General features: G+C 27.8%; 1 protein-coding gene across 1 annotated transcript; it reads left to right on the top strand.

Annotated features, from left to right (window-relative positions):
* Nucleotides 1-3,843: 3,843 nt before the first annotated feature.
* Nucleotides 3,844-11,192, top strand: LOC8282985 (ABC transporter G family member 1). Its single transcript, XM_002525791.4, has 8 exons — nt 3,844-4,253; nt 7,732-7,811; nt 7,954-8,424; nt 8,567-8,653; nt 8,806-8,931; nt 9,095-9,289; nt 9,397-9,483; nt 10,353-11,192. Exons 1-8 carry the CDS (start codon nt 3,884-3,886, stop codon nt 11,040-11,042), a joined length of 2,106 nt encoding a protein of 701 aa, XP_002525837.3. The 5' UTR covers nt 3,844-3,883; the 3' UTR covers nt 11,043-11,192.
* Nucleotides 11,193-11,926: the final 734 nt, after the last annotated feature.

Raw genomic sequence — 11,926 nt, 5'->3', positions numbered from 1 at the left:
CTTGATTGGTGCTTACAGGTGTGGCTTGTCTCGCAAGTGTTTGAGCCAGTACAATCTCACAATACTTTTTTATCTCTTCCACTTATCCTTATATATAGTGGCATCATCTTCTAGTGTTAGCTGCCAAGGACTTTAAGGAAGTCCTAGATGTTGGCTTTGTGGTATGATTGGCGTAGGATAGAACGAAAGCTGAGATAAAGGTGCTGGAGGTCTTTGTCCCATCTCTCTTTGCTATACAACTGCAAAGTCTTCAAATGGAGATGGACCTCTCTAGATATAATTTCCACTGAAGATTTATTCTGGAGTGAAATTATTAGGTAATGAATTCTACAAAGCTGGAATAATGTTGCCATAATCGGTGTTGCTGGATCAACTCGTGTGGATTAATTTAAGGAAGATTATATCGGGGAGGTATAATCCTAGAAGGATCAATTTGAGGTGGAACAATAGTTCCACTTTTCGGAAGAAGAACATCTTCATTCTGATTTTGATTGGATGTCATTTAGCTTAGCTTGATTATATAGGAAAACAAAGCTTTTTTGCTCAATTTTTCGAAAAATGGCACCAATTGATAACTTGTCAAATATGTAAGCTATCAACAACTTCTTCAAGTCCGACTTGAGCTTCGGAGTACCTACAACAATGGTTAGAAAGTACTAGACAGAGTTGTCTGATCATTCACTCTAATGGCCAAGTCAGTATATGTGTGATGATTATATAATATATAATGAGTGTGTAAAGTAGTATATAATTGACATATTATGTCACAGTCTTTTTATAAAAAACTGAAGGTCTTCCAATCTTACAGAGAGTAGGCCTTTATAAATGTAAAATCCTTTAATCTTATTAGAATTAGTGTTTTTTTTTTTTATCGTATAAGAGAATCCTGAATCGAATTAGATTATTCAATTAGAGTCTACCATAATTTAATCTCAAAAATTTCTAGTTGGACTTAGAACTTTGTGCGTTATGATAACTGAGCACATGGGTGCTTGGTTATCAATTATCACAAACAATTCACCAGGAAACTGCCCTAAACAAATTTCTACGTATTGTACTGGGACATTTATTTTCCATCTTATCAGATCTTTTCACAGAATTCTCAAATCCATGAGAGCCACATGTACCTGTGTACACTTCCCGATAGTCTCCTTCTAAATACATTATTCTTTTAATTAAAACGTAATATGTCACTTTTAGAAACATATAATGAATATATACCTAAATATAATTAATGGAGAATATATTATCTTAATTAGATGGAGAGGCTGATTATGTTTTTGTTTATTAACAAAATAATGATTAGGAGAACTTATACATTTCCTTTTAAATTCATATTATCTATTTGAGATTGTTGTTGGATACCCAAAATTATTGAATTATTTAATAGTTTAATTTTTCTAATTTTTTATAAATTACTTTTAGTAAATCTATATTCTAAGAAAATATTAATTTACCTGCTTGGTTATTAAGGTGTTTGGTTAATTCTTTTAAACAACACCTAGTAGTTGTTAGGCAACTCCACTTCATAACAATTCCAGTTTGAAGTTTTCACCAACAGCTCTTAGTTTTAAAATAAATAAATTAAATTAATTTTTTTGTTATTTACTTAATATTTTAGTATTAATTTTAATTCATAGTAACTTAATTTGAATTATCTTTAACAAATAAATTACCATTTAAAGTATTCCTTATATCTCTTATTGAAATATAATATTTATTTATTTATTTTTAATAAAACTCCTTTAAAGGGTAATACTTTAATTAAAAGGAGAAGAAAATAATTAAAAATTAATGTCTATATTGATCATTAAACATATAAATACAACAGTTATAGATGATTTTATCAAATACAATTATCAAATAGCTATCGGCTATCAACTATCAGCAACACTTACCGGCTATTAGCTACCAGCAAAAACTTAGTCAAACAAGCCCTACAAACTTCTTAGGTATACTTATTTATGAGCTTCGGTACTATAGATGATCACTAGAAATCAAATTCAACTCATAGTTGTTGTGACAAATTTCTGGAATTTATTGGTTCCAAATTAATTTTATTTATACTAAGATATAAATTTGTAAATAAATATAATAAAAAAAATTATAAAATTTATTTATACCAAATACTCTAGAATTTTATAAAAAAAAAGAAGGCTTAATTGCTAAAAAATTCCTAAACTTTGCAATTGTTATCAAATCTAGTATGTATTATTTAAATTTTTAATTTTAAAATCAAATTTTAACATGATTTCAATTTTAATATCTGGTGAAATTATTAACAAAATTTGTTGATGTAGCATTAACTCTGACGACAACAGTAAAAAAAAAAATAAATGAATTAGTACTCTTACTATTAAAATATTATCGTTTAAACACATACAATTAATGAAATTCTAAAATTAAAGAAAAAATTAATTTATATACTTAAATAATAACATTTTAATAATGGAATAAGTCATAACTCTAATATTTACTCGATTCTCTTTTATTATTTCTAGAGTTCCCATCAAGCTAGCAAATTTGACAGATGATTTAAGTAAATGTTAAAGTTCAGAATTTTTTATTTAGCAATTAAAACAAAACCCAAAATATAATAAGCACAAGAGGACCAAACACTGTTTGACAGAATCTAGAAATTGAAAAATCTCATAATCCAAACCAAAATTTGAAGACCCTAAAATGGAGATATTCGAAGCCACACAAAATCTTAGAACCAAACCATCCCAAAAGATCAGCACATATTGAAATAAAGATTTTCAGAAGTAATAAGATCGATGGGGATTCATGAGTTTTCATATTTTTATTTGAAGTACTTATTTATTTCAAATTGTTTAAACATAAATGTCCATTTTTTAATATTTAAAATACTTATTAATTTGACATCATTTAAACCCCTAACAGTAAGGATATATAATGTTAAGGAAAATTAATTAGTTCATAATTTGAATCACAATAATACAAGAATTTAAATCTAATAATGCTTTAACTTTGAATCAGTAATAAAATAATAAAATTATTATTCTAAATGTTTCATTGCCAAAAAAATTTAACAATTTAATAATCTGTATTAGGCTAATACGAATAATTAATAAAACAATATAGTTTTTTTTTTGTCATTTTTATTATTTCAGCTTGATAAATTAGAAAACAAGAAATGAGCCCATCAACCACATGAAAAAATGATATTTTTAGAAGTTGTGTTTTGGAAAAGTCTGCATTTGCCTGTTTTTGATAGTGATTTTGGCTTTTGGGTCAGAAAGTGATTAAATTCGTATATGTAGCAGTAGGACATAAGTGTGGCCATCTTCTCCAAAATTGGTACTAAGAGTCATTCTAGACCACAGCATCCTTTGCCTTTGATTTTTATATGCTTACACACTATGAACACCTTTTCTTCCTTTCATTTTCAAGTTCAATGTTAAATTCAATCATCTGATTAACTTTTTCTGTGTGGTTGAAAAAGAATCTCATAAAATTTATTTATAATTTTAAAATTTATATATCTTGAACTCATAAAGATTTTAAAATTAATAATATTGATATAAATATTTTCCAAAAATGTAATTAAATCTAATTTTTAGAGGCTACATTAAATATTCCAAAACTGAAAAGTATTTTTTTCTAATTTTGTAATTAATTATTATTGAATTTAATTCTTAATAATAAGTTCAAGAATGAAATTTTAATTAATTAACTAAGAAAAGATATAGGGTCTGTTAGCTAACTTCTTTAAAAAGCAGGGTCGAATCTGTAAATTTGACAAACCTTAAAAGGGGTTGATAGTAATTAACCCAATTATAAACCTTTATAAAAAAAAACCGACTCTTTCAACTGTCTAGTTTGCAACACCAATAAATAACTCTCTTCTTTCCGCCAAATTATGGCTACTTCTATAACCCCTTCCCAGAATTCAAGTGTAAATAATTGTAAACCTAGTAAAAACTCGACATCATCTCTTCATAACAATGGCCATGAAAAAATGACTGCACTAGAAGTGGAAACCATTAATCCACTGCCAACTACTAGACAAAGAGGAAGAGGTAGTGGTGGTGATGGTGGCTATGGTGGTGGTGTAAATGATCATGGTGTTTTCTTGGCTTGGGAAGACTTGTGGGTGAATGTTTCAAATGGGAAAAAAGGAAGCAAATCAATCCTTCAAGGTGTAACTGGTTATGCAAAACCTGGAGAGCTGATGGTTATTATGGGCCCTTCTGGTTGTGGCAAGTCTACCCTTCTTGATGCATTAGCAGGTATAGTTTCATTGGTTGCACTTTTAAGTATTAGTTATCTTATTTAAGAGACTTCCAAAATCTTGAGAAATTTTAACTGAAAGCAAAATACATAAAATTCTAACCTAAGTAAGAGGTGAAGCTAAAAAATATTTTCAATTAATTATGTTAAAAATTCAAATTAAGAGCTTGGACATGAATTATAGAAATACAGGTAAACTAATCTAAAGATTTTATGGTTATTTAAAAAAAGTAAAGAGATATTTAATTTTATACTAAAAATAATACAATGCTCAAGAAAATGACCTATTGATGTGTTGTTTTAGATATTTGGTGCAAGATTATCTAATTTAGTATTAACAATCTAGTTACGATTAAAAAAAATAATTCTAATTACCTATACATATATAGGGTGGGATAATTTCAACTAAATAATTGTTAAACGCAATCCATTTAATTTTGAAACTTAATTATCATTACTTTACTAATCAAACAAACCAACAAATGATACATTAGCTAAAATATTTAAAAGGCATAATAGCCTAAATAATTCAAATCCTTACGAAATTTTGCTATTTAGGAAAAGATTATCAATTTAGTCATAATTTAGCAAATTGTGTGTATTTTTTATCTAATTGAGTTGTTTGTCAAAATTAAGTAACACAAACAGTGACATGAACGCCAATTAGGAAAAGAGAATTCAAATTAATGGATCTTAATACCATATTATTTATATATGTTATTTATTTTGAGTTCTCATTTCCTAAATAGCGTTCATATTACCATCACATTGTTTTATTTTGTCCAGCAATTTAATTTGACCAAAATTGCATTTAATTCACCAAATCATGACTAAATTGATAATTTTTTTAAAAATTAGCTAAAATATAAAACTACCACAAAAATTTAAAATTTTTAGACTATTAAAACTATTTAAAATCTTCTCTGTGTAAGCTGACAAAGGAGATATATTGTACCGATAGATTTAGTCTAATGATACGTGCTTATTTTCAATTTGAGTTATTTTTCTTAATTTTTAATGTAAAAGTTTTGATATTTTCATTCTTACAAGGAAAAAATAAATATTTTATAACTACATTATTATTTTATTACTTTATTTTTATTGTATCTTTTTTGGTATAAGATGGAATGAATTTCTGTCGTCCAACGATAATTATTAACAAATTATAATTTTTACATTGTAAAAAATAAAATCATCGTACTAACTGATATAGCCATCATTTTATATAGTAATTTTTTAGAAAAAATATGAATATTCCATTAATAATAATTAATGGATACATATTGATATAAAAGATAAAAATAAATATTAAATATCAAAATATATATAAAGAAATTTACTCTTTAACAATCATTAATCATACTGATGATAGAGCAGTAGATTATAATTTCATGGGAAGAATGCTTCGCTCAATAACACCAAGTCACATATTAATTTTATAGACATTTTTTTGACGAGCCTGATTATTTGAATGTCGGATTGAATACTTTTTCCTTTCTACTACTCCCATAAAGGAAGAATTCAACACCCCGTAATAGGGACTATAACATTTCTACAAAAAAAAAACTCATTATCTCCATAATAGAAAAATATAAAACTCCTTACTAGTGTTTATTTATTAAAATTATTAATAATAATAAAAGAAAAAGGACTTCCGTTAATTTAAAGTGATCGTTGATGGATAATTTTTATTTTAAAAAAATAAAAGAAAATAAGATACATCTTATATATCACTTAAAGGATTTTAGAGTGCTAATAATCACACCCATTTATTTATATCAATATTTTTTTTTTAACATTATAATTACACATATCCTTGTTCTAGGTATTATATATGGTCCACATGCTTTAAATGTTATGTTCCATCATTTTTCCTATAAAATCCAAAAAAAAAAAAAAAAAAGGAGCCATCGCACAATAATTGTCAAAATTCATTATTACACCCTAAACGTTTCAGTTGTATTATATTGAGCTCTAAAATTTTAATTTTATTTATTTTATTGAGTTTTTATATTTTTATTTTTGATTTATTGAGTTATTTTTCTTAGTTTTTACAAATGTAAATTTTTTTATATTTTCAATCTTATAAGGATAAAATAAAAGTTTTATAATTATGTTATTACTTTATTAATTTATTTTTTATATCTTTTTGGTATAATAATAAATTTCCATAAACGATAATTATTAACAAATTATAGTTTATGTTGTAAGAAATAAAATCATCCTACTAATTAGTATAGCCAACATTTTATATAATATTTTTCTAGAAGAAATATAGGTATTTCATTAATCAGAATTGATAAATACATCTTGATATAAAAGATAAAAGTAAATATCAAATATCAAGAAATACATGTAAATAAATTTACTCATAACAATCATCAATCATACTGTTGATAGCAGTAGATTGCAATTCTATAAAAAGAATGCTCAACTCGATAGTACTAAGCTACATATCGATTTTATAGGCATCATTTGACGAGCCCGGTTGTTTGAATGTCTGATTGAATCTCTTTCTCCTCTTCACTACTGTCATAGAGGAAGAACTCAACACCCTATAATGGAGGACTATAAAATTTATATAGAAGGAGAACTCAATATCTCCATGATAGAGAACCATAAAACTTCTTACTAATGTTTATTTATTAAAATTAATTAATAAAAAAAATTACTGTCAATTTAAAAGTAATATTTGGTGAGCCAAAAGATGGAACTTTAAAAAAGAATAAAAAAATACGAGACATTTTATATAGAATTTAAGGATTTTAGAGTGCTAATAATCACACCCATATATTTATACCAATCTTTTTTTGAACATTAAGTCCTCATATCTTTATTCTAGGTATTATTATATAGGTCCACATGCCTTAAATGTTATGTTCCCTGGTTTTCTCTATAAAATTCCAAAAAAAAAATAATAATAATAAAATAAAATAAAAGCAGCCATCAGACATCGCACAATAAAAAGAGGCCTTCCATAATTGTCAAAATTCATTCTTACACCCCTGAATTTTTTAGTTTTGTTCTATTGATCCATTCATTTTTATTTTTAGTTGTATTAAAGATTTTTAATATACATATTTTATGAGACTTTTATTTGTTCCATTGAGTTCTTACATTTTTATTTTTATTTTATTTTATAAATAATTTTTAGATCCTCAATAAAAATAAAAATAAAAGTACAATAAATAAAAAGAAAAGTATAAGAGCTTATTGAAACTAAATAAAAGTTAAAAGGGCTCAATAAAGTAAAGCTGATAAATTCAAGGATTTAAAATGTATTTTACCTCCATAATTTTGCACACAATACTACCGTCGTGAAAAAGAATTTAGTGAAGCAAAATATTTTGAACCTCTTTATTTATAATAAATAAATTTGTCAATTAATTTCAGATCTTAAAGAAGAAAAGAAAATGATCATGGAGATGATCTTATGGTTACCATACAATATATAATAGCAACTTTGTGGTTTTGCAGGGAGACTCGGTTCAAATACAAGCCAATCAGGATCTATTCTAATAAATGGTCATAAACAGAGGCTCGCATATGGCACTTCGGTAAGAACACAGATAATAATCAAAGAAAACGTCACTCTAAATTAATTGGGTAGCATTTTTATTCACTACATTTTAATACTTTGATGCAAAGACTGATCATATGTTGTCCTATGATTCTTGGTTCTTGTGAACATTTTTGTAGGCATATGTAACTCAAGATGACACTCTGATGACAACCTTAACGGTTAGAGAAGCGGTACACTACTCGGCTCAGCTTCAGTTACCAGACTCAATGTCGAAGTCAAAAAAGAAAGAAAGAGCAGAAATGACAATACAAGAAATGGGTTTACAAGACTCCACGGAAACAAGAATTGGAGGATGGGGAGCCAAGGGATTAAGTGGTGGCCAAAGGAGAAGAGTTAGCATTTGTATAGAGATGTTAACCCGTCCAAGGCTTCTGTTTCTTGATGAACCAACCAGTGGGCTTGATAGTGCAGCTTCATTTTATGTTTTGAGCAGAATTGCAAGTTTGGATCAGAAAGATGGGATTGGAAGAACTATTATTGCATCAATTCATCAACCTAGTACTGAAGTCTTTCAGCTTTTTCATTGTCTCTGCCTTCTTTCCTCTGGTAAAGTTGTCTTTTTTGGCCCTGCTTCTGCTGCCAATGAGGTATGCATATATACATCCGATTAACAAGTTTCTTAACAGAGGCAATTTATTAACTGAGGCAATTTATACATTCAAAATGGAAAAATAATTAAAATTAGAATGACTGATTCTTCTTTATTACATTTTGGTGTAAATGTTGCAGTTTTTTGCTTTGAATGGCTTCCCTTGCCCCACTCTTCAGAACCCATCTGATCATTTTCTGAAAACCATAAATAAAGACTTTGAAAAGGTAAGACATCAAGAAAAAGGTACCCGATTAATTAACAATAGTAATTTTTGGCCATCAAGAACACTAATTGTGCTTAAATTTCTTCTCCATTTTGTCTAGTATGCTTAATTACTTAGATTCTGACAGCGACCTTTACATAACATAATTATCAGGATCTTGAACGAGGTTTAGGTTATGGAATGACAGCAGAGGAAGCAATTGCTACTCTTGTAAAGTCATATAAATCATCACACAATTATCAACAAGTTCGAAGACATGTAGCTGAAATATGTAAGCAAGTGAGTGAATAATTACATCCACTTTGTATTATCTATTGGAGCTCACTGCACCATATACTATACAACAGGAGTATTTATTCGCTTATACTCGTCGTAAAAACGATAAATTACATTCATTTGAATAAATATCACAGGCATATTATTTAACAAAACATGGTGACAGGATTCTGGAGCACTGCAAAAGGAAAGAACTCGTGCTAGCTTCATCACTCAGTCTCTCATCCTTACAAGAAGGTCATCTGTTAACATGTTTCGCGATCTTGGCTATTACTGGCTACGTCTTGCTATCTATGTTGCATTGGCTGTAGGCCTTGCTACTGTGTTTGGCAACCTTGGGTCGAGTTATGCTTCGATTAAGGTATAAATTATATAAAGGAAATTTGATATTATTGCAGTACGAATTAGTTAATCAACATTAGATAAGAGCCTGGGTTAATCAATCATTCTGGAATCAAATTATTTCAGGATAGGGGCTCCCTGCTAATGTTCATTGCTTCTTTCTTAACATTCATGGCGATTGGTGGATTCCCTTCTTTCGTGGAAGACATGAAGGTACGTCAAGTTATTTTGCTCTCTTAACACTGGGAAAAAGAAAAATATTACTCACGATGTAAAATGCATGTGTGCAACATGCAGATTAATGTTCTTGCATCCGTTAATTAATTAATAGTTGAATGATAGAATTCCCGTCTCGTATAACTTTTACTTTAGATAGTTTCAGATTTAAATTCATATTTTTCTAAAATTATATAATGTTAAAAATATAATTTAAACGTATTTCATATACGAATGAGTAAAATAGTAATATAAATGATTATTAAATTTTGTATTTAGTTACATTTTCATCATAAAATTTTAATTTGTTCTATTTCAAGGATAATTCTTAGGTAGACTAGTATATCATGTCATCCATAAACTATATGAATGGTATTGATCACATGTTGTTTCATTTATTAATTGTTGCATTTTTATTGGTTGGTTTATTTATTACCATTGTTGCATTTTCATCATTCAATTTTAATTTTAGTTGTAATTTAATCACTTTTTCAATAAGGAATTGACATGTCACATCTTTTTTTTTTAATTACTTATTTTTTATTAGTTGCTTTTACTATGTGCCAATTCTTTATTTGCGAAGTGACTAAATTAAAACAAACATAAAATTTGACGACTGAAACGTAACAAATAAAAATTTTGTGATTAAAATGAAATTAAGTATAAATATTTTATATGATTAACCACTGTTTATATTGAAATTTTATTTAATAACATGGAAGCAGTAAGAAATCCAAACTCTGGAATTTTTTATCATAAAAGCTTTAATACCCGTGAAGAAATAACCTGATGTAATAGTTTAAAATGTTATGTAAGGTATCAAGAGTATCTCTAATAGTGGTATATTTGTTTACTGTCAACACCAGATATTCCAACGGGAAAGACTAAATGGGCACTATGGCACGGCAGCATTTGTTCTAGGCAACACATTCTCAGCTATACCATTCTTGTTGCTTATATCACTAGTTCCTGGAGCTATAACTTACTTCCTTCCTGGACTTCATGGAGGAGCTGAACACTTCCTATACTTTATCTGCTCGTTATTCGCTTGCATGATGCTTGTCGAGAGCTTGATGATGACTGTTGCAAGTATAGTGCCTAATTTCCTGATGGGTATAATAACTGGAGCAGGGATTCAAAGTCTAATGATCTTAGCTGGTGGATTCTTTAGGTTGCCAAGGGATCTTCCTGCCCCATTTTGGAAATACCCAATGCACTACATTGCTTTCCATAGGTATGCTTATCAAGGTATGTTCAAGAATGAGTTTGAAGGACTAACATTTCCTAATAATCAAATTGGAGGGCCATCTGAGGTAAGTGGAGAAGAAATTTTGAGAAATATATGGCAAGTTGATTTGAGTTACTCTAAATGGGTTGATCTTGCAATATTATTAGGAATGATTGTTGTGTATAGGCTTCTCTTCCTGGGTATTATCAGTATTAAGGAGAAGGTTAAACCCATGATTACTGCTTTAATCTCTGCGTCTCCTAAGCAAACAACACAAATCATGGAAAATCCAGTAACTACACCTTTGCATCGAGAGATTAATGTCTAGAGTTAGGATAATTGGCATTTGCTTATTTTATTTAGCAATGAAGAGGACCTGTGTGTCCCATGTGTTAGTGAAATCTCCATGTATTGGCATGTTTATATAATTAGTTGTTATCTGAAAAGTTAGGTAGCAACCTCCTCCGTTCCATTTTAATAGTTCTAATAAATTAAGAAAGTGCAACGAACATAATGGAAATAGTCAATATCGTAAGTCCTTTACTATTTTGCCGTTCAGACTCATTTCTATTCAAATCCTATACTTAATGCAATATGCAAGATTTAAGAATTATAGAATTTATTTCGCCAAATCGCTTTTAATAGAAATTAAAGTTATGACATTAAAAATTTAATGAATTTAATATATTTTTACGTGTTTAATCGAAGAAAATTTATAGAATCTGGGTTAGATTTACATAAAATATTTTATTATGTTACTTTTTATACAAAATTATATACTAAAATATTTTTATGTAAATTTCTTTAAAAAAATGACTTTTATGTAAATTAATATAAATTTTTTATTGAATAAACACAAAAAGATTTAAAAATTACTACAAATTACAGCATTTTAAAATTTACCTAAAATTTTCATTTTGGAACTATTACAAACCGTCAATTTGATGGCAAATTTGAAAACTTTAGGAGTAAATGGTAGGTTGTAGTAATTTTTTTTTTTTTTTTTTTTTGAGAATATGGAAACCTAGAAAGTTGAAGTATTCAATAAAAACTATACATTAAAGACTTATTTGTTTGAAACGTTTTTTAGTAAGAAAAATGAATTACAATATGGGATTCTCAAAACAGAAAAATGAGCCTATTAAAATATGATGAAAGGAGTATACATATTTAAATTGTGCCATTAAGATAAAAAAAATTTAATCATCATTT

This window comes from Ricinus communis, chromosome 6 (genome assembly GCF_019578655.1).
Source record: "Ricinus communis isolate WT05 ecotype wild-type chromosome 6, ASM1957865v1, whole genome shotgun sequence".
Classification (NCBI taxonomy): domain Eukaryota; kingdom Viridiplantae; phylum Streptophyta; class Magnoliopsida; order Malpighiales; family Euphorbiaceae; genus Ricinus; species Ricinus communis.
The sequence above is the reverse complement of the archived record's forward strand: the minus strand, read 5'-3'. Positions and strand labels throughout refer to the sequence as shown.

Bases quoted from the DNA above. Each gene is read 5' to 3' on its own strand.
- LOC8282985 (XM_002525791.4), top strand. From the start codon at position 3,884: ATGGCTACTTCTATAACCCCTTCCCAGAATTCAAGTGTAAATAATTGT. The intron at 4,254-7,731 runs GTATAGTTTCAT...GTGGTTTTGCAG, and splicing joins CCTTCTTGATGCATTAGCAG to GGAGACTCGGTTCAAATACA. The intron at 7,812-7,953 runs GTAAGAACACAG...ACATTTTTGTAG, and splicing joins GGCTCGCATATGGCACTTCG to GCATATGTAACTCAAGATGA.